Here is a 23,165-nt window from a genome sequence, read left to right on the forward strand (position 1 = left end):
ATGTGTATCACTTCAAAAATACAAATTATTCTGTGGGTAACAAGTAAAGATGTGTTGTATGTGGCTTCTCATCTTTTTTCCACGGTTCTTCCCAGTGGTGGTACAGGTCCCCTCCCTCCCTCTGCTCTTTCCCTCTGTTTATTTTTATTTTATTTTATTTTATTTTTATACACAACCCATTCCTACTGTACAGTGTGCAGGTCCCTCCCTGCAATGTGGGCCACGGATGGTTCTGAACTCCTATACTTGCTCCTCTTGCACTCTCTTCTCACCATGCAGCATTAGTCTCCCCTCTACTTTTCATAAGGATGGATTTTCCACAAAACATTTTGAAATCTAGTTTGCTGGAGACTGCTGAACTCAAATTTACAGGCTGTTTTCGATCAGTCCATGGGATATATGGATGGACGTCACAACCACACTGCCATTGTCCAAGTCTCCTTTCCTTCAGCAGTGTATCTTAAAAGGATGCTTGGATACTTATTAGGTCTTCCACCCCCAAAAATGTGTTTTAGGGATTAGATTCTCACCCTTCTTTTTCTTGAGGGTTTCATATCTTTTAGTCTTTGTATTTCGTATCTTTAAACTTGGTGTTGTCCTCTAACCATCAGCCTCCACTGCATGAGTATAGTTGCTGCAAACTTGTGTCTCATTCCGTATGAGGTAGCACTCTGTATGTCTGTGAGTAGTAACACTGTATTAACACAGCAACACGGTCCTAGTTGTCCCTCATTTAGAGAAGCAAATACGTCCTTTTGTCTAGTATTTATTGTGAATTACATCGTTGGTTGACAATGGTATTCACATTTTATTATGCTGACTCCCTGGCTCTGTGAGGTGCTTGTTGCATCTCATGGTTTTCCCCTAAAAACTTTCACTGTGAAAATGCCTTGCACCCTTGCTTCCTTGTGCTCAGGCTTGCTAGAGGGTGTACGCCTTCACACTTGCATTTTTCTCTTCTCTAGTAGAACATGATGTCTCTGTATGCACTTTCATATTTTTATTATCCTTCCTAAGATACTTGGAGAGCTGGAAGAATTAAAATGAGAGGTTTTATTTCTTTGGAAGGTACTAACAGTGTCCTGTTAGTTCTGGAGACGGTTTGTTGGTTGTTGAAACTGGTAGCTCTGCCAGCTCTGGATGTCTGAAATAATTTTTTCTCTTACTGTATTTCCCCTTGGGGCTTTCCCAGTTCTTGTTAATTTTTTTTTTCTTCTTGGGAAAAATTTGGACAAATCAGCTGAGGTATTCTCTAACTTGTACCGTGTCCAAGGAGAGATACCATCATGTTAAGTCTAAGACCTCATCTGAGAGCTTGAGAGCTGGGAGTGCTGAGAGGAAACAGGTAGACTTCTGAAATGGTATGTGTGAGGCATTTCCATTTAAAATATTGCTAATGTTTTTCTTTAAAGGAGGGAAAAGAAAAACCCAAAAGGGGGGGAAGTAAATTAAATTTAATTTGAGAGTACTAGACAAATCTTAACTTTGTAATTTTTTGGTATCCCATCTGCAATAATGTCCTCCTGTGTTAGACAGCCAACTAAAACCTGGAAGTTAAATAACTTGTTGAGATCCACAGGAAGTAATATTCTCATTTTGAATGATAATACGAGTTCCTGACTTTGTATTCTGCCTCAACAACTAAAGCTGGCTATCTACAACTTGCTCTATTCCAACACACAATTACTATTGAACTATAGTGTTATGGTCTTCATACTCAGTTCTAGAAATGCTCCATCCTTGTTCCGTGTATAATATAAAGTATTACCGGTAAAGTAAATAGAAACAGTAGTATGCAAACAAATAAATAAATAAAAATGCCTGGGATTTGAAGCTGGTCTCTCAAAATGAAGCTGATACATCTGGACCCCCACATGACTAGAAATACGTAGCACTTTTATGCTGGCTTTCTCACCTCTTTCTGATGCTGTTAGCAAAGTGAAGGAGGTCTTTGGTAAGTATAGAAGCTGGGATACTGAGTGTTTTGGGTGTCTTGGGATATGTGTGTGTGGAGTTACCAAAAACAAAAATTAAGCTTATAGAGCAAAGAGCATATCAACTCCTTAGCATTTACTTTAGTTGAAAAGGAAGGAGTGATAACTTTGATTTTTGAAACAGTGAGTGTCTGATGTAAGCAAAATATGGACCAAAGTGAACACTGGAGGTTATGTGAAACTGCCACTTTGAAGACACTTTCCATAAAAGATGTGTTCTGGTTTAATTCTGAGGGTTTTTTTGAAACAGGAGTTAAACATTTACAGTTATACACAGCTGTTCTGGTTTTGTACTTGTGACTGTTTGTATTTGGAGTCATATGTAGAGGAAAAAAATGTAATAAATTTCTCATTAAAACACAGAGTGAAGAAAATGAAAATTGCATATTTCCTGAATTCTATATCTCACTTCCTATATATTTGGCCTCTAAAGTACTCCCAACAATGATCTTACTTGCCTTGTCTTGAAGAGAGCATTGATAGTAGCAGGATGGCCTGACAGTACTAAGACAGGAGTTTAATTCAGAGATGGACAGAAATGCTTCCCTGCTGAATAACCTTCACAAGCATTTTTAGCACTCTAATTTTCTTCTGAAATCAACAGTTACAAATGGAGGGGAATGCAGGCGAAAGTCTGTCCTTGAGTCAAAGAAATGTAGAATGTTTTAATGTGAAGGAGGAAAAAGTCTTGGGACATTCCTTTTCTTCCAGGCCACAGACACTGCATAGACCATCACCTAGTATGATATTTAGAAAATCAGTGGTGATCCAAAAAATAGAGAAACAATCATTAAGATAAAAATAAATTTTCATTTTTAATTGTGCTAAATTTGTTACGATAGAAGGGTGTTCTTGATCTCTCTTTGCGATATGGTGTTTTTGGTTTTTTAAGGGTTTGATCTGGTTTTTTACATCTGGTACAATATTTTTCATCATTATAAGTAGTTTTGTTCACATGTCTTATTTTATTAGTGATGTTCACTTAATTTTGCATTGTGATCATATTTTGTCAATTTTATGATGGCCTGAATAAATAAAAGCATTTATGAATAGTCTAAAATGTGTCAGCGCTGATTGTCAAACCAAAACTGACTATTGGCCTTTTTTATCTTTATCATTTTTTGAGAATAAAGACCAGTTTCTTCATGATGAAGTGTCATCTTCAGTGTCACATCTTGCAACAAAGGTAAATATCTGTTCTTTGAAAGTGTAACATTTTATATATATTTCAGTCACTGTATGCTAGTTACCAGTTTTTCATGGACATCTGATTAAGGAGGATATTTATATACTTCATTGATGATTTTATAATTATGTATGATCCTTGGTCATGGGGTTCTCATTGAAGTAATATTAGCAGTGCAGTTGCCTTATTTTCTTTCATTAATGGGGAGGGAAAGGTATCCTATTTTTTTTTCTTCCACATGATAGATATTAGAGCACAAAATGAAAATAAGAAGACACAGGAATAACTGAAGTCTAAAGAAGCACTAAAATCTAGCTGCAACTGCCAAAGACAACATGAAAAGTAGAAGAGATCTCTCTTACTTATTCCATTATATGTAGCTCAGCTGGCTCCACGACCACAAGAGGTTAAGAATTTTATTCTGTATCTCTTTCAGGAAAGAGGAGTAGGCATGCAAGTTAATTTTTTTTTACCTTGATATGTGTCCAAGAATCTTCTTTAATGTTTTTAAAATACATGAGTGGAAGATGAAAGAACTGGAAGTTATTATGATATGCTAGAGCTTGTTTTGAAATTCCATAGGTATAGAGAAAAGTATTTTAAAATAGGTTCATTAGCGTAACAGGATACTTTACATTAATATGTATAAACTGAACATCTGTCTCTGTTACTTCTTTTTGTTCTACTTCAGACGCAGCATGATTTTCATTGAAAATAGTAGTTAGATTGTATTATACCTTTTCCTACCCTTTTGAAAAAATATAATTTTTTAATGAAAACATATAATACCATATATTTTATACCAGATGATAAATGTTTAGGGAAAGACTCCTAAAACGGTTTTATATTGAAACTTTTTTGCTCCTTCCTTCAGGAAGGCTTGATAAGTATGTGCTTTGACTTAAAAAAAAATCCCAACAAATATGTCACCAGGCAAACTACTGAGCTGCAGTACTTTTTGTTTTAAAATAAAACCCTCTTGTCTTAAAAATGTATTCACAAGAAAGCACCTTATCCTTATCTTCTCTTTCTGAAAGTGATTCTGTATTTTATTTGCTTGTTTTGTTGTCTTAGAAGCACTCAGTACAGTGATACTCGAGAAGTTCTAAAATCTTTAATACGTTAATAAAAGGCTGATGAATTACATGTGTGGCCTTTTTGGTATGCACATATCATGAATAAAATAGTCTCCGTGTTGAAGCATTATGGTGAAGATCAACAAAGTTCTGGAAGAAGAAGGTAGTGGATAAAAAATGTATCTTCTTTTTAGAGAAACAGCCTTCCTGGTCTCTTAAAGCCTGAATTTTGAGACGGTGCTGATGCCCATTTGCAGAGGAAAGCCTTTGACCTAGGTTTGGAGGTTTAAAGTAGGAACTAGTCCTAATGGCTACAGATGGAGTTGGAAAACAGTCTTAGATCCTGCTGTTGCAGGAGGCTGCCCACTGAGCAGTGAGGACAGGCTAATTGCAATGCTGAATTTCTCTAGTTCCCTCTCAACAGCTCTCTTGAAAGGCAGGTATAGCTGATTAAAAAGCCTTGTGGTATCTGAAAGTGAGGAACTGTGAACCCTCTAGTGGTGCTCTGCAAAATGCAGAAATCTGGAACTTGTGTTCACACTGTGCCTGGACATATGACTTAAAGAGCGAATCATGAGGAGCAGCTGAGGGAGCTGGGGGTGTTTAGCCTGGAGAAAAGGAGGTTCAGAGGAGACCTCATGACTCTGTACAACTACTTCAAAGGAGGTTGTAGCCAGGTGGAGGTTGACCTCTTCTCCCAGGCATTAGTAATAGGACAAGAGGAAGGGGCTTCAAGCTGCACCAGGAGAGGTTCAGGTTGGACATGAGGAAGCATGGCTAAGCATTGGAACAAGCTGCTCAGAGAGGGTGGTGGAGTCACCATCCCTGGAAGTGTTCAAGAAATCGCTGGACATGGAAATTAGTGCTATGGTTTATTTGACATCAGTCAACACTGGACTCGATGATCCGAGAGGTCTTTTCCAACTTAAGTGATTCTATGATTTGGCCTCTACAAACTAATCCTGGGGGGTCTCACCTATGTGCTGAGGCTTTCTGAGTTAAAAGTACAGCAGAGACTTCATCTACAGTTGGTTTTAGGCCAGATTTGAAAAGAGACAAAGATTTGAGTACAAAAAAAATCATATTTGAAACCATCTAAGGAACCTTATGTGCACAGGTCCATGGAACCTGATGAGATACATCTGTGGTCCTGAGATTGAGGTAGTGGCTAAGTCACTATCCATCATTCTTGAGAAGTTGTGGCAGTCTGGGGAAGTTCCCATTGACTGGAAAAGAGGAAGTATAACTCTCAATTGTAAGAAAGGGAAATAAAGAAGACCAAGGAATTGCAGGCCGGTCACTGTCAACCCTGATGGGGCTATATCCTGGAGTTTCATTTTTTGCATGCCACAGGATAGAGTAACCGCTGATCTGCACACCAGAGGCTGGCTGACTTGAAACACCCCCCTTCCCCTCCCACCACCCAATGCTTTAATATCTGTAAGACAAATTTGGAGAGGAGTGGTTTTTTTACATTTTCTCTTATTTGGCTTCTTGTATGTTATGAATGGGTTTTCGTATTATGTGGGAACAACACTTTAGTTCAAGCTGATTTATGTTTTTTTTATTGTTAAGCACTTAGTTGTAACTTTATTGAACTGTAAGGTACTTATACAGAAAATTTCATCTCTAGCTTTTTTATTTTAGGTTCTTTTTTTTTTCAAGGGGAGGAGTGAGGGGAACTGTAGAACAAACAATTGTTTTCTTTCTCAGTCAAGGTCAAGAGGGAAAATCTTTCTTTTTGTTTGTATTTATAAAAAAAAATCTGCAAGCATTTTGTAGAGTGCCTCTACTTTGCTGGAGAGTTTTGATTCACCAGTTGTCAATCCTCTGTGAAAATACTTGTGAAGGTCTCTAAAACATTGCCCAAATATAAATTCTGTAAATCTCATTTTGTACCTGCTGAGCAGTGACTTTTTAGGGATTAGCTGCTTAACTACACAATGGCATTGAACATGCTGAATTCTCACCACAGGTATACAGCAAGAATCCCTTGTAATTGCTCTTTTTGTTGCTAAGACTGTCATGTGGCTTGTCTAGCCTGCAGAGATGACGTCTGTGCTCCAGGCCCTGCTGGCCAGCAGTCAGGAAGTAGAAAGTCTTAACAGGAATATATTGAAAGTACAGGTACCCATCATAATGCAGTCAGAGTAATATTTCAAACATACTTGAATTTTTGTTTTGAACTGTAACTGCTTGTCTTCTACCTCTAACCCGGTGTCCCAAATCTTGTTGTTATTCTTTGAATTGATTGAATTCTGTGTGAATAAGATGTTCACGTATATTAAACCCATCCATCTGATGCCTGAGTTTACCTGTTTCAGTTAAATTTGCACAATTGTCCTCTTAGTATATGTTCATCTATATCTGCATACTTTTTGTGTAATTTACTTTTAAAAATCGCTTTAAGGCCTGAACTACTTATTAGTTTATACTGAGCTGTTAGCTGGTTGTTGCATTTTAGCCCAATTTTTATGAACCTTCTTGCCCTCTAGCAGAGTTCTAATTATCAACTGTTTACCTTACACAGTAAAATTAACTGAAGTGTCCTTCTTTGTGATGCTTTACTGTTTCCCAGTGGACTCTTTGATTGTTCATTTATACTCATTGCTTATTTACCCTATTATGACATGAAGAATCATTTAAAGATCAGAATTTGTTGATGTGGTGAAAAATGTTGTCCTTAAACTAAGTTTTGGTAATAATACTTATCAATTTTGTAGGAGACTTCACATTTAAGAGGACCTGTTCCATTCTGGGGCATTTTATAAAGTTAACTATCATAAACATTTTCTCCCTATTTTATCTAAAGAAAGAAAAGTTGTAGTCAACATATACAATTTATGTACAGTTGATTCACTTGAATCAATACAGGTAACAAAACAGAAGTCTTACTGTGAAGATTGAGTTTACAGAGTGAGCTTAGGGCTGAGTTTGGGGAAGCCATACTGTATGTACAAAGCTGTATGTATGGAAGAAAGTTGATATGTGACTGCAATTTTCAGAGGGTGCTTCAGCTGTTATAATAGTTGCTGCTGCAAAAAAAGGTGCTTTTGCCCCTAAATTCCACATGCTTCGGAGACATCTTTTAATGAGCTGATTCATAGCAGTAACCTAAAAGACTGTAAAAAAATGAGTGATTTAGATTTCTGCTGGCTTAGTGAGTTGAACTGGTTTTCCACAGCATCACACAGGCAATGGACTGGGTTGACCCTTTCAGCAGCAGTATCTGATAAACCAGATTTGTCACCTTGTGAGACTTCTCTCTGGGAATCTGTCTGACAGATGGGCACTGGTACTGAAGCATTGGGCAAAGCAGAGGGAAGGGACTGGGGGAGAGAAACGGCAGACAGTTTGAGTAGGATACAGACTGCATCCTTTACATGATGTTCTAGAAGGGACGGCTTGACTCCCAGTTTCAGATGATACTCTAATTAAAAGACATCTTTCTCATGGGGAAAAAAGAGTACTTCATTAGCTGGAGTTTCCTCTACTGAAGGAAAAGAGTCTGTGCTCTGGCTTGAGCACTTTAGATGCCTGTTGGGACAGGATGAATGATGATGAGGCTTTCAGTAGTCTGCCACTTTTTACATTTCAGGTGACTGCACAGGGGATTTCTGCAAAGGCTTTCACAACCTAAAGTGGAAGATACGGGAGAAACTTTATTAATTGCTGTTCTGATAGGCATACTCTGTGCTGTCGTAGCCAAACTGGTATGAGACTAGTCTGTATTCCTACTTCAGAAAACACTGAAATGCATCTTGAGAAGTTTCTTCTTTGTTTTTCGTTGACATTTTTGAAACATGGTAGACTGCGGGCATCCAACCTGGTTTCTAAAGCTTTTAACTTTCCACATCTGATGTTACAATTGTAGTCCTTAATAGTGCTATCTTTTTTAGCAATCCCATAAGCAGTTCACTGATTTTTTTTACTACAGTTTTGACTGTAACCGCTGGTTCTATTCCAGTGGTATCAGTTAACTTTGATTTTCAAAGATGAACTTCTCCAAGCTCAAGAATAGCCCAACTTAGCAAGCAGAGAAAGAAGTGAAGGTGGCAGGAGGCATGAACAAGATGTTCCTGAAAAACCTCAAGCATAAAGGGGAAGCATACAAGAGGTGGAAGCAGGGTCAAGTGACCTGAGGAGAATATGAGCATGCAGGGATGGAGTTAGGAAGGGTTAAACCTACCTAGAGTTAAATCTGGTGAGAAAAATGAAGAGCAACAAGAAAGGCTTTGCATGTACACCAGCAACAGAGAGAGTGTAAAGAGTCTGACGTCTTCTCAGGATGCTTAGGGATGGGCAGAGGCATGGGCGCAAACTGAAATAAAAGAAATATCATTTAAAACGTAGAAAAAAATGTTTTCACCATGAGGGCAGTCAAACCCTGGAACAGATTACCCCAGGAGGTTGTGGATCCTCCAGCTGTGGAGATATTCAAAACCTGCCTGTACATGATCCTTGGCAATCTGCTGAAGCTGACCCTGTTTTGAGCAGTGTGGTTGCACCGGATGGTCTCCAGAGGTCCCTTCCAGCTGTAAAAGCTGTGTGATTCTGTGAACTCTGGATGTTATTTCTTTTTCCACTGACACATGGAAAAATACTTTAAAGGTTTGAGAATATAAGCTAGTTAGTTACATTTATAAACCTTTTTGAAAATTTTAGTAGTACACTTTTGAGTTTTGTGTAGACAATTACATCATAAAAATGAGATACAGAGCTTCACAAGAGGATTTATGCCTTAAGACCATATCAGTACTGTGTTTTCATACTTTGCATAACTTCAATAGTTTTACATAAAATATGTCTCCAGTGTGGTGAGGAGTCAGTTTACTGAAGTGTCATCTTGCTTACTGACCTTCCTTTGACATCCATTGCAAGGAAGTCAGTTGTTCTGGGATCTGGGTTGTTTTCCAGGTCTTCTGTTAAATTGTAAGAAATTCCCAGCTGATTCAGAGACTGGCCCATGTATTCTGGCAGTCTATCTTTGCCTGTGGCAGCAGGAGATGATGTTCAGGGAGAACATAACTTGGCTAGTGTCTAGGACCTTTACCCCTAACATCAAGAATCATTGTTTTGAGTATTAGAGGGTGCATCTCTCTAAATAGGGGATATTGATTTATGGATCTCCTTTCTGAATTTGTGATGGTTCCCAGGATTTTTGGCTATACAGCTGCTAAATGTCAAACTGATGGTTCCAGAGAATGCTGACTTCAAGATCTCCTTCCTGAGCTGTACCTGCCAGCAGATGCAGCTATAAGTGTTCCAGCTGCATTGGTGGTGGCACTTGTCAGTAGGTTTAAAGTCATTAAAGAACTCTGGAAAGAAATACAGAAATGCAGCAGGCTATCCTGAGGGATTTCTTTAGTATGTGACAGCTACATGACAGCAGTAGTCAAAAAACAGGATTGTGGTCTTAAAAACAGTTCAGTAGTTACAAAGAAACTTCTGGAAGTATGAAATAAGTATTTGACCTCCTCCTTTGCTGAGGTTTAAATTCTTCAGTATGCTGCCACTGAGAAGACAATCAAGATTGAGCTGTTGACTCCTGTTCAGTTGGGAGAAAAGATGTGTCAGGAGGTCAGTGGTGGTGCAGGCAGGTGTAGAAGAGGAGGCTTAAGTGTTGTAGGCAGAGGTTCTGGTTTTTCTCTTGCATTTATGTGGTTTCCTTCAGCCTAGTCTGTTTAATGTATAGTAGGCTTTTGCAATTACTTTTATCACGTACTGGCAAAATATGGTCTACTTGGACATTGGTACTCTTATGTAGATTATCCTTCAGGTTTCCTTTGGAAACATCAAATAAGTAAGTGCTGGAAATATATCTTAAATGTTTTGTGTACATTTCTCCTAAGGACTAGTTGAGAGAAGAAGAAATTAGTTACAAGCTGCTACAATGGTTATTAGCCTTGTTTGTACCTACCAAATGCCATGGATATGAAAATATTGAAGGAATGTGTACATAGACAGTGATTTACATACAGGTAGAAAGAGTGCAGAGCTTTTACCTGAAGACCTGCACATGCCATCTGATTGACACTGAATAGAACTTTTCTCATAATTGTTCTTAAAGATATGTGTAAATCAGAATTGGATTAATGAAATTAAATTTTAAAAAATCTAGTTAAAAAATATGGAAAGCTTTGGGCTGGATATTGGTACTTTTGTTTTTTTGGCTAGAGGATTGCTTGAGTATCCAAACAGGGTAGCAAAGGTTGGCATTCTTCGGTGGAGTATGTATGATGTTCTAGATTAAAGAAGGTGTATGTATAGGTATATCCTTTTTTTTACATTAAACCTATGCATATAAATGCTTCTCTCCAAGTAGTCTTTCATCAATGTTGTTCTTTAAAGGTACATATAATTTAAGTTAACCCAGTTCTAAGTATTAAATTGCTATCTGAAAACTGGTAACAAGGTGAGTTTATTTTTTCTTAATTATCAAATTTATTAGGTGGAAATGGCTTGATGAAACATCATTAATGAAAAAAGACAAACATATACAAATTACATCACTGAGATATATTTGCGTCTTTTTCCAATTTAAAGGGCAGTGAGAGTTTTTAAGTGCAACAAACGTAGTGAATTTGCCTATGGTAGCAAAGGTTCCTCCCAAAAAGGCATGAAATAGCAGAGTTTGAGTAAGGTAACAGATGATAGAATCACAGAATGATTTTGGTTAGGAGAGACCTTAAAGTTCATCTAGTTACAGCCCTCCTGCCCTGGGCAGTGACATGTTCCACTAGATCAGGTTGCTGGTCAAAGCCCCATCCAACCCTTTGAATGGTTTCAGGGATGGGGCATCCACACCTTCTTTGGGCAACCTGTTCCAGTGCCTCGTGGCTCTCACAGTAAAGAATTTCTTCTTAATATTTAATCTAAACCTACCCTCCTTCAGCTTAAGGCCATTCCTCCTTGTCCTCTCTCTACATGCCCTTATCAAAAACCCCTCTTTGGTTTTTTTATAGCCCCCCTTTAGGTACTGGAAGGTGTTCTAAGGTCTCTCTGGAGCCTTCTCTTCTCTATGCTGAACAGCCCTAGCTCTCTTAACCTGTGTTCATGGCAGAGGTGCTCCAGCCCTCTTAGCATCTTTGTGGCCTCCTCTGGACCTGTTCCAGCAGGTTCACATACTTCTTATGTTGAGGGTCCCAGAGCTGGGCACAGCACTCCAGGTGGGTTCTCATGAGAGCAGAGCAGAGGAGGAGAATCACTTCCCCTGACCTGCTGGCCACGCTGCTTTTGATACAGCCCAGGATGCCGTTGGCTTTCTGAGTTGCCAGCACACATTGCCAAGTCCTGTTGAGCTTGCTGTCAACCAACACCCCTGAGTCCTTCTCCTCAAGGCTGTTCACAATCCGTTCTCCACCCATCCTGTATTTGTGATTAGGACTGCCCCACCCAGCTGCAGGACCTTGCACTTGGCCTTGTTGAACTTCATGAGGTTCACACGGGCCCACCTCTGTCCTGTCAAGGTCCCTCTGAATGACATCCCTTCCCTCTAGCATGTCAAGTACACCACACCTGGTGCCATCCACAAACTTGCTAAGAGTGCACTCAATCCCACTGTTCATGTCCCTGACAAAGATATTAAACAGTGCCAGTCCCAATACCAACCCCTGAGGAACATCACTCATCACTGGTCTCCTCTTGGACATTGAGCCGTTGACTGCAACTCTTTGAGTGCAGACATCCAGTCAATTCCTTGTCCACTGAGTGATTCATCCATCAAATCCATGTGTCTCCAGTTTAGAGACAAGAATATTGTGCAGGACTGTGTCAAATGTTTTGCTGAAGTCCGTGTAGAGGACACCATTTGCTCTCCCCTCAGCCAGCACTGCTGTAACCCAGTCATTGAAGGCCATCAAATTTGAAAGGCAGAATTTGCCCCTAGTGAAGCCATATTGGCTGTCACCAATTCCCTCCTTATTTTCCATGTACTGTAGCATACTTTCCAGGAGGATCTGCTTCATGATCTTGGTGGGCAAAGAGGTGAGACTGACTGGCCTGTAGTTCCCCAGTCTTCCTTATTTCTGTTTTTTTAAAATTGGGGGTTATATTTCCCCTTTTCCACTCAGTGGGAACTTCACTGGACTGTCATAACTTTTCAAATATGATGAATAGTGTCTTAGCTACTTCCTCTGCCAGTTCCCTCAGGACCTACAAACTCAAGGAAGATGGAGGATATTTTTAACCTACGAAAAGCTAAGTGCTTTCTCAAGTTTTTCTGTCTTTTAAATTTTTGTTTTATTTTGTTTTGTTTTGTTCTTTCTTGTTTTAAAATGGATTACTTCCTTCAACAGTCAGCTTCCTGAAATTCTTCCTTTTTATGGAAGTTTGTTGTGGATGAAGTACTGTGCAGTGAGAGGAAGCCCAGTCAGAGTAACAAATCCTCATGTGAAACTTTTTACAGAATTTACTTGAATGACTAAAACAAGTAACAATATTAGTCCTTCATTGACTAAAATTGAATGCTTAGACCATCATTTGCACCACAGAAGCATTAAATGTTGAGTACTGCTTGAAGAGGCTGATAGTTAAACACGAGGATTTTGAATAGCAAGGTATCTTAAGGTATCATCTGCAGCTTGCCTGGTTTTATTTTATGCTACATATTTTTATGTAGTAACTACATATTTTTAACTTAATTAAAAATAAAAGTGTATGTTTAAATTAAACATGAGGGTTTGCTTATTATAAGCTTTATTAATTTTATTGTCAGAGTGGGAAAAAATATATATGTATGTAGAAGCTGTTGTTTTATTTTATGAAGCCATGAGGAATGCTGTGGTTTACAGTAAGAGTAGGCATGGATGTAGGAAGAGGTGAGTTGTGGTGAACCTGGCTCTTGTGTACCGGGTCTGTCCATATCCCATAAACAAGAGCTTGAAACTGCTCTGGGCTTGCTCAGCCTTCCCTCTTCAGAGTTCTCCAGTGCTTTGCCCATAGCTGGATCCATGTTTGTATCTTTCCAAAGTGACACTGAGGCTAGGCTAGACCTTTCTCCTGATCCTAAACCAGACCTGCTATGCCTCTGAGTTGAAGAAGCTGAAGCAGTTCAGATGTGAGTAGGGAAGGTGGGTGAGAAGTGAAAGCACAGGACACAGTAAAACAGGAGAACAAGGTATGGAAATACTCCATGACTAGCATGTGGTAACAAGGGTGTTGTGTTACTCCTGTAAATGGTAGAGCCTGTGGGTTTCTGAAAGGTGAGGAGTTGGCAGTACCAGTATTTTCCTGTCTGATTTTTGTGCTCAATTGGTAGGTGACATCTTACATGTTTTAAGGCCTATGTGGACATACCAGTTAAACTGTAATCAATTAAAACCTAAATGGCAAATTGATACTAATTTGCACCTCTGAGTTCTGCAAAAAGGATGAAGCAAGATGAAGCATAATAATAGGTGATGAATTAGCCTTTGCTTATGTTGACAACTATTTTAATGTAATCAAGTAACACTGACTGACTGGCACTACCATTCTTACTGGACTCTGTGAGGAAGAACAGCGGCTTTCAAATTCAGTGCGTGCATTTTTTATAAGCATGCTATCAAAGTAAAAATAACCTATACCTCTTTATTAAAGGTTTGAACCTCTCTCCTCAATGTGAAATAAAGTTGAAAAAGTAATTTATGCTGCATGCTTAACGGTCACAGGAAATTTAGGGAACACACTGTAGTGCACTAGTGTCACATGTTACATGTCACTGGTGACCTAATGCTCTTACCCTTTTTGCTTGCAGGTCCAGAAGCTGTAGTTTTGGGGTTAAATCTTAAGAGTTTCATAATTCATGTGGCTGTCCTGTCTGTTGTGACCCTGTGCCTGTAGGTCTGATTCACATTTATGAGAATGTTTACTTCTCTGTATAGGTTCAAGGTGCAAGTTTCCGGGGTTGGAAGGAAGTGACATCTATGTTCAATAAAGATGATGAACAGCAATTGCTAGCAGGATGCAAGTCTCCAAAATCCAAAGGGTAAGTAAAACCAAGCGGTCTATCTGCTATTAAAATGCACTCGCTGTAACAGAAAATAGCTGTGCAAAGGAATGAAGCTAGGCACTGAGAACAGTAGTGTTCAACTCCTGGAAGTCAAATCAGCAAAGAAAGGTTTCGGTGCATTTCAGAGTTATGTATATGTTAGTCTTACAATGAATAAGGCATGCTGTATTTGGAAAGGACAGATGTTGTTAACATTTTTAGGTTTGTCAGGAAGAAAAGGGAATTTAGCTGCATAATAATTTTTTTACTGTAGAAAAGGAGTAAAGGCTTCTGAGTAAAAGAGTCATTCTTACCTCTTGTCTTTCCTCTTAAAGATTAATTATGGTTGAGTTTACAAATTCCTTTTTTTACATGCCCTACTTTCTCTTTTGAAGTCTTACTACACCTAAAAAGGTTAAGTGGGGTAGCTATACTAGGATCTGCAAGTCTTCCTTGTCGGAGCTGAGGTGGTTACTTGGCGCAGTTCTGCTGCTGACATGATTAGAGCTGTTCTCTGAACAGAACAGATCTCTTCCCAGAACAGACTATTTTGCTGTTACAAATATATGTAGTTTTTACCTTCATGTGCTGCCTAACTACACTGGGTACAAACCAAGTGTGCCACATATCAGTAGATCTGTTCCAGCCAAATATTAGCTTTGATCAGACTTTCTGTAGTATGCTTTGTTTCCAGTTTACTTTGAAATATATGTGTTTCAGAATGCAAGTGTATATACCTGCATGTGGGGGGTGTTTGCATATAAATAAACAACATAGAATATAAAAGCATATATTTCCATTTCCATTTGAGCCTGTTCAATAAAACTTCACAAAAGTTCCCAGCTATCTGTGTACACTTTTACGGGTGTTACTAAGATGCTAGGCTCCTCTAATGATGCTTGCAATTGATGCTGAATATAAGAATCAAGTAACACAGTGAAGAGAGCAAAAGTATTTAAACAGAGTTACCACAGATGTGGAAAGCTGTTTTGGTATTATTATGAAAACTGCCTGTTTTTTAAGTTTAGAATATTTTTCTTTAACTGTATACCACATTTTTTACTTTACTTTTAAAGAAAAATTGAACTTTTCAAGTTCACTGCTTACAAAATACAAGAAAAGTGTTTGGAGTATGTGACTGGTTTTAGCATGATGAAAATTCTGAGTAATCATAAATTCAAAATTCAGTAAAGGAAAAGTAATTTTAAAGGTATTGATTGAATTGCTTCTATTTAAATATGAGGGAGCAAAGATTTCATGGATGGAAAAAAGCTCTTTTAATAGAAATATTAGAAAAAGATTTAGTGGTGAGTTTAGTTGTGGCTAAGGAATTTATATGCTACTAGTGGATAATGTTTTCAATTTGCTGTTTAGCTCATTGAACCCTGAAGGTTGTGTGTTTCACCACTGGTGTTCAGCCTATCCTTGTGGCCCATTATATGATTATGTACATAACCCTGCACAGAAAATTAACTGTAAACATTTGACATTTCTGTAATTTAAATATTCCAGCTGCAAATATGAAATTATTAAGACTGAAGATTCTTAATGGGATAAGAAAAGTAATATGAGTAGCCTTACAAATGTCTCTTTGAGAGAGAAATTACAGTAAAGGTTGTTATTTCTTGGGTTTGGGAGGGGGATTTGGGGAGTTCATACCAGAAGTACAAACCAGCTGTTTTCACGATATTGTGTAGATAAAGCTGGTATCTTTAAAGTCCTAATACTGTCCTCACAGTACATCAACTATTTTAGGGTATAAGGTTTAACTGGCAAGGGGTAGACAGGAATATGAAACTGAGGGACATAGTGAGTGTTAAAGCTGGTGTTACAAAGGACATTTTCATATTCCTTCTATTAGCCTACCTCTGGAGATATTTTTGTTTTGTTTTGTTTTTTGTTTATTTGTTTTGTACTGTTTTTTGGTTAAAGTCCTAAATAGTTATAATGCATTCTAAAATACTTGGTACATTTCCAGAGGCAGTTCTGTGTAATTCACCCCTGGGGGGTGTTGGTGGGGGTGATGGTATGTATGTAAGTTCTTTTATAATAGGAAATGACCATACTCAGTCCTCCTCTGATTAATCACTGCAAGATTCTACTGTGTTTAGGCTTACATGCATATGATGGTGTTTTTCCTGAAGTTGACAGTAATGGATGCTTAGACAACTCATTAGCATCCCTGACTGTAAAATATATAAATTAATTGAATGCTTATTAATAACTACTACATACATTGTAAAATGAAGAAATTTATCACTGCACTGTTGTTTTTTTGTAGAACAAATCTAAAGTTAAAGGAAGAGATGAAGTCTGAAAAGAAGCCAGGTTTTTGGGACAGTTTGGTGATAAAGCAGAATGTTCCACCTAGGAAACCAGATGAGATTGAGGGATGGGAACCACCGCAGATTAGCACTGCTGACTCCACCAGCAATGCAGCCACTCCTTTAAGTGACTATACAGCCTGGTCAGGCTGGGAAGATGAAACCAAAGGCTCCACAAAATACACAAACCTGGCCAGCTCAGGAAACAGTTCCCGGTGGAGTATCAAATCAGCTGGAAAGCTGGTTAGTATTAGACGTCAAAGCAAAGGTAACCTTACTGACAACTGGGAAGAGTTAGAATGATAACGTGAAATGCTTTATAGATAAGAAGAGAAAGATTCCATGATTTACTCATATGTTTAAACCAAAATCAAATCTGCTCGATCTTGCACCTTTATACAGTACTTTGTTTTATTCAGATTGTTACAAATTTTTGCTCACCTGATAGTAAATTTTCTTATTACATTGTTAAATAGCTATGTTTTCCACACTGAAAAAAAAGTAGAGAATCTATTTTGTGCCTATATTTCACATTCAGACTTTGCAGTATGTTGGATTGTTGGTTTTACCAAAAAAAAAGTAATTCCTTAGTGAATGTATACACTGGTTGTAAATTTGACTGCCTTATGTAGGAAGTTCCACTAGCTCAAGTCCTGTTTCTTTTCTGATGTTTGAGGGTCACTCAAAATTTTAGTTTTGATGCTGTCCCTTTTTAACCAAGAATACTGATCTGTCGCTTGCAGGGAGAATGCTTGTACTTAGTAGACTGTTTCCAAATCTTCAGCCTCAGCATATACTTCAGCTTGTGCACACAAGATGCTTACTGTCACAATGTGCTATACTGTGTATGAAGTGGGAAAATACTATTCTAATGTAATTCCTTCCATTAGAAGATTGTCACCAATAGTCAGGTCAAATGGGTCTTCCAGAATTTGGGGGGGGGATTTTGGTGGGTTTTTTTCCTGTTTGTTTGGGGGGGGGAGGGTGAGCATTTGGGGTTTTTTCTGGTTTGTTTGTTTTGGGGTTTTTTTGTTTGTTTTTGTTTTGGTTTGGGGGTTTTTTTTGTGTTGGTTTTTGTTTGTTTTTGGGGTGTTTTTGGTTTGATTTTTTCTTTTCTTTTAATATTGATTTTTTTTTTTTGACAATGCTAAGTTTTTCAGTTTTTAAGATGCATATTATGCCAAAAATAAAAATGATTGACAATTTGGAAAGCGGCAGTGAGTAGAGCATAAGATGATCTTGATATTCTGGGGGGATATTGAATCTGGATCTAGGTATAAGTTGCTTCTTATGGAAGGGCATATGTTCTCATATTTTTACGATAGCTGATCCTTGTTCTAAAACCATCTTTTTTGTTTTTTGCTGTGTTGTTCTTTCCCCCCCACCCCATAAGCAATGACCGAATTATACTCTGGCATTTTCAGGGTAGCAGAGTAACTGAGCCATTGCAAGTGTGTGCATACACACAACTTCTGAAGCATTTTTGTTATAAAGCTCTGCTTTATTAGCTACTGATATTTTGATTTTTTTTGGTAAAAGTAGGTGAAGTGTTAAACTTGAGATTTGAAATGTATATATGACTAATAAAAGTGCCTCTTTTTAGCTTATTATCTCTCATTAGCAGTGCAGCTGATGCCAGATCCAAAGCTGGTTTCTATTTTGTTTATATGATCCACATAAATGCTACTTTAACATTCATGGGTAAAAATCAAACCAAAAGTTTCATAGGAAATGAACAGTAGGCCTTTTCTCTCCTGATTGTTCAACTGAACTGAAAACTTGACTGCCTAGCGATATGGCCAGTACAGTTGGAAGATCAAGCTAGCATGTCAGAGAAAATCAGCATTTTTACAAGAAAGTATATACCTTTATATAACAGATGTCTTGTAAACATATTTTGCAAGAAGCTTATGCTGATGGAAAGGGATGCATGCCATTTTTTTCTAAGCTTGTACCTTGTTTCTGTTACTGCCACATTACTCCTTCCTTAACTCTCTCTTTCTCCTCCCTCCAATTCACATAGAGTTTTCTGGCTTACAGTTCCTACATAGCTATTTTTTGGAGATTCCTGCTGAGATGTGCCTGAAGGGAAACTGTAACAAAATGGTTTGGGTTGTTTTCTTTTTTCCTGATATTAATAGGATGTTAAAAGACATTGTTCTTAAGTTTATATAAAAAAACATTGATGTTTTCTGCTACAAAACAGGATCTTGCAACAACTGGCAAATATATTTGTAAAACTGGCATTAGTTATTGAAAAAATACTGATAGAGAAAAGGTTAGCATTTATATTGCATCATTTAGTCTGTGAGTAAACTCTGTATTTGCCTTGGGCAAATACATACACTGAGGTTAATTATAGGAAAGAGTTAGTATTCTTGGGTTAAGTATGCTGCATTTTATAGTTTATGGAATACCCTTTAAGGCATGAGCTAGTATTTAGTTTGGTTGTTGGTGCTGACTTAAAAGAACAGAAAAAGATCTGTTAGCAGCTCTTAAAGATGGGCTGAGAACTTTTAATTTCACTCCTGGAGAAACTATTTATACTGTGACCAGTAAAGGTTTTGCCTTGCACATTATACTGTCAAGTGCCTGTTTCTCACCTTGATGACGTGTTTGATGCACAGCTTAACTGCAACCTTTTTCAATTTGTTTTTAGATGTATGATAAAGAATATGCTAACAAATCTGAAGCCTATTATAAAACAAAATTGCATCTAAGTGGGAAATTGAGATATGTAAAATTTCAGTTTCATTCCTAGTGATGAAAGTTTTGGTGTGCTTTTTAAGTGATATTTCCTCAGAAATAACCATTCTAAGGATCAATGTTATCAAATTTAATATAATTTATTGTTATGCTTTAATAATCTATTTGTCTGTTAAGAACTCACGGTGTGAGCTTTCCTTCTCTTATGTTTATAAATGTGTCTGAATTTTCAGAATGGGGTCCTTTCTTCTTTTACCTTCATTAGATGCTTAACTACATTATACATTTATGGGCTTAAGCTATCCACAGCTCCATATGTGGAATAAATGTAGAATATGTTCCTTAAAATTTGTTTTGGAATTGCATTTCAAATTGTGTGAAATGGTTTAGAAGAAGGTAGCATTAAGATTGTACGATAAGATTGCACAAAATAAAATATAGTTTATATTGCTTTCTCGTAGCCAATCTGCATGATCGTTGGCGTGGTTTTAATGGGAATTAAAAGCTTCGTGTGGCTGTTACTAGTCACTTAACTGAGCAAAGTTCTTTCTGAGTATTTTTATTTATTAGCATCATTTGCAAAAAAAGAAAAGTAGTATTTTCCATATGAATAAAGATTTAGTTTGAACTGAAATGCCTCATTCTCTGACATTTTTCTGATTCCATTTTATTGGTCATGTGAATTTGTTTCCATCTGTGTGGACGTTACTTGTATCATTGTAGAGGGTGGCCAAGGAAGTGACAGTGATGTTTGTCCAAACTCCGTGAATCATGCCATCTCGGAAGCTGCAGCACCCTAGATTTAAAGCATCACACATTGCTTTCACAGTGGGAAGAATTAACTGGTTTTAACAAACTACAAATATTTTGCTTTACTGGTATTTGATTTAAACTTTTTGGTTTGTTTTTTTAATTTACTGGCTGTTATGAAAGCTTGAGCAGAGCAGCATTCTTTCCCTAAATATTTCACCTGCTACATGTAAACTGGAGGACCTGGAATGCTTTTGCACACACTGGCCCCGTAACGAGGTGAGACCTGCACGTCCTGGACTGCGACACGTGAGGTGCAGCCACTGATACCAGTGGATCAGCTACAGAGGGAAGTATATTGTCAGCCTCTCATTCTTCCACTCTCGTCTTCCACTCTCGTCTGGCTTTGTGGTTGCCTACATAGACTTAGCAGGGAATATTTAGGCAAGATGTTTCATACTGTAGTGTGGGGACTAGGCAGAACAGAAAATTTTATTCATAAAAGTTGCATTCTTACGGGAAGGAAATCCTGTATTGAGATGGCTCTGACTGGACCCAGGTGGGTTAGGTGCACATCAAGGCAGGTGAAAGGGAGTGGAGGGACCTGCATTTCCAGACCTAGTGTAGACAAGGACCCTGCCAAATTTTGAGCATAGATGTTCCCACAGCCCAGGTGAATTCAGCCTGGCATCTGTCTCATTTCCAAAACTTTTTGAAATGCTTGTTTATGTATGGGGATGTTAGATGACAAAACTGTAGGTCCTATCTCTGTGCAATTTGAAAACATGAATGTGCATGTTATTTAGCTGTTTCTTGCATATCTAAACTGTTCTTGCTAAATTTATTTTTGTTTCCTGAGTGCCTGTTAGTTTGTTACTGATGTATCAGGGAAATGAAACCACTAATGAGAAGAAGAAAAATAATTTCCAAAAAGGCTTAGTCACTGGTGATAGTTTGCAAAGATGTGTATCATTAGATGTCTGTCAGACTCTCAAAAATTTGTTATGGAGTGACTGCTTTGTACTGTACAAGATAGGAAATCAGATATATAGGCAAAAAATCCAGTTTAGAAATTGAAAGGAGAGAATTACATTTATTTTAAGTGCAACCAGTAAAATAGCAGAAAATAACGCTTCTTCTATAGTTACAAAGCAATAAAGAATATGAAAACAATCAGAAAATAGGGATATAAATAATAAAAAATTTTATGAAATATATAATAGCAAACAAAGTGTAGGGAGAAGATGGTTTTTCAAATGATATTTACCAACAGTTATCACAGGTAATGAAAAAAGAAATACCTGCTCTGTATTTGGGAAGATATTCTTCCTATTCTGTGTCTAGTATTTACTAAAAGATACAAGAAAATGGGTATATTCTTTTCAAGTCCATAATAGTCTGGTAAAAGCTTGGCTGGCACTTAAATTTTTATGCTGTTGAGACCCAAATAACACTAGTGGGAGCTTAATAACACATTTTGAACTGTGAGTTTGCTATTGAAAAAGAAAAAGAATTACGCTCTGCAGAGAAAAACTCACAGCTGTATTTTCTAAGATGGGTTTGTCCACTGCTGAAAATAACCATGTGATGTTTTGCTTTCCAGTTGCTCCAAGCTCTTGTACTGAGGAGACTACCTGAACAGCTAAGTAATTTTTCAGAGAATTGGCTGGTTTAATTATTTGAGTTTGTGTGGCAAAACAGGTCAGATTCATTCCTTTAAGTTACCAATGTCTTTTGGCCTTTCTTGTCTTCTACCTTTTTCCTTGAACCCCCCGAATGCTATTGACTTGACCATCTTGTTTGTCCAGGAGTCATGGATTCTCCACAAGGTCACACTGCTAAACGCTTCTGGTATTTGAGGGACAGAGGAAACACTGGTGTATGTGTTTGTGCTGGAGAAAGGGAGACCAATGTATCATGAGACCAAGTACTGCACTTGGCACGTTATTTTTTTCCGCCAAAGTTTTCTAATGTGCAAGATGATTAATATTAATTATTCTTTGATTAATTTCTTTTTTGTACTTGTCCCATATTAGCTTTTTTTTGGGGGGGGGAGTCACACATGCAAAAACATCCTGATTACATGAAGATGAAGATGCTATTTCTTGCATGACTGACACCCCCTTTTTAGTCTGACTTGCCTCAGTTAGTGCCTGTAAACAGTTTATCTTTTGAACATTTGGACAGAAACTTGGCAACCAACATTTGAAAGGAAAACAAAGGAAAACAAGTCAAGCATCATTTCCCATTAGGAAGTAAACCATTGTTTGATAGGATGGAGCACAAGATTCCCAGAAGTCCTACTACAGATAGAGTAGTGCTGCACTTTAGGGTTATTTTGAAAATTAAGAGACTTAATGAAATATATACTTGCTCTTTTTTTTTTTCCCGTTTTATAAACTCATGTGTCTCCTGAAGAGTATCAACCTGTCTGCAGAGCGTGGCTGTCCTGCTGTGCCCTGCAGGAGAGCAAGTGTGAGTTGACCAAACTGTTGTAGCCAAGGTGGATGGGCCTGTTGGCAGCTGAAGACGGTGGAAAGTCTGAGTTCCTGACCTGTGCTGTGAGAACTGGCTGCACTGGGGATGGGGAAAGGTTTTCAAGACACATAAAGGAGCAACAAGGCATGAAGCACACTATAAAGAGAAGTCCAGAACATCTGAGAATGTTCCTAGGGGTGTTAGTATCAATATTTACTAATAAGCCAGGGTTTTAGTGTTGGAGAATCAGAACTAACACACAGACAATCCTCTTTCCTGGTGTTTTTTCCTTGTTATCCTATTCAAGACCAGGATTTTTGGCTGTGATGAGCAATTGAAAAGAATGTTCCATGTGCACAGGTACAGACAGAAAGTTCTGGATGCTTGTAACATCAGTGCTCTAACTTGCAGCAAACACTTCTCCAGATGTATATATTACTACTATGCCTATAAATTTAGCTTAATTGATCAAAAATGTAGAAGGTGAGTGCAGGTGGTAGAAGACTGTACCCTTAAACACAGGATCAGCAGAAGGCATATGGCCAGCTTGCAGCAGGAACTTAAGTGGTGGTGTGATTAATTTATTGACGTTTTAGTTGAACTGAACACCTCCGTCTAGTATCCTGATTCTTCAAATGCTGTACTTTCAGCCTCCTCCCATTCTCTGCTTTTTTACCAGAT

The 23,165-nt window shown here is 37.9% G+C and overlaps 1 protein-coding gene across 2 annotated transcripts in view; it reads left to right on the forward strand.

Moving 5' to 3' along the window:
• The window catches only part of TDRP (testis development related protein), a 29,525-nt gene extending 9,635 nt beyond the window's left edge, over nt 1-19,890 (forward strand). The window contains exons 2-4 of one of the 2 annotated variants that reach the window (XM_032683821.1): nt 3,121-3,180; nt 14,120-14,223; nt 16,508-19,890. In XM_032683821.1, the coding sequence (XP_032539712.1) occupies nt 3,121-3,180; nt 14,120-14,223; nt 16,508-16,853 (510 nt within the window). In that variant the 3' untranslated portion in view covers nt 16,854-19,890. The remainder of the gene's footprint in view (nt 1-3,120; nt 3,181-14,119; nt 14,224-16,507) is intronic. The other variant, XM_032683820.1, reaches the window with a different exon arrangement.
• The last annotated feature ends 3,275 nt before the right edge of the window (nt 19,891-23,165 follow it).

This window comes from Chiroxiphia lanceolata, chromosome 3, assembly GCF_009829145.1.
Source record: "Chiroxiphia lanceolata isolate bChiLan1 chromosome 3, bChiLan1.pri, whole genome shotgun sequence".
Classification (NCBI taxonomy): Eukaryota; Metazoa; Chordata; class Aves; order Passeriformes; family Pipridae; genus Chiroxiphia; species Chiroxiphia lanceolata.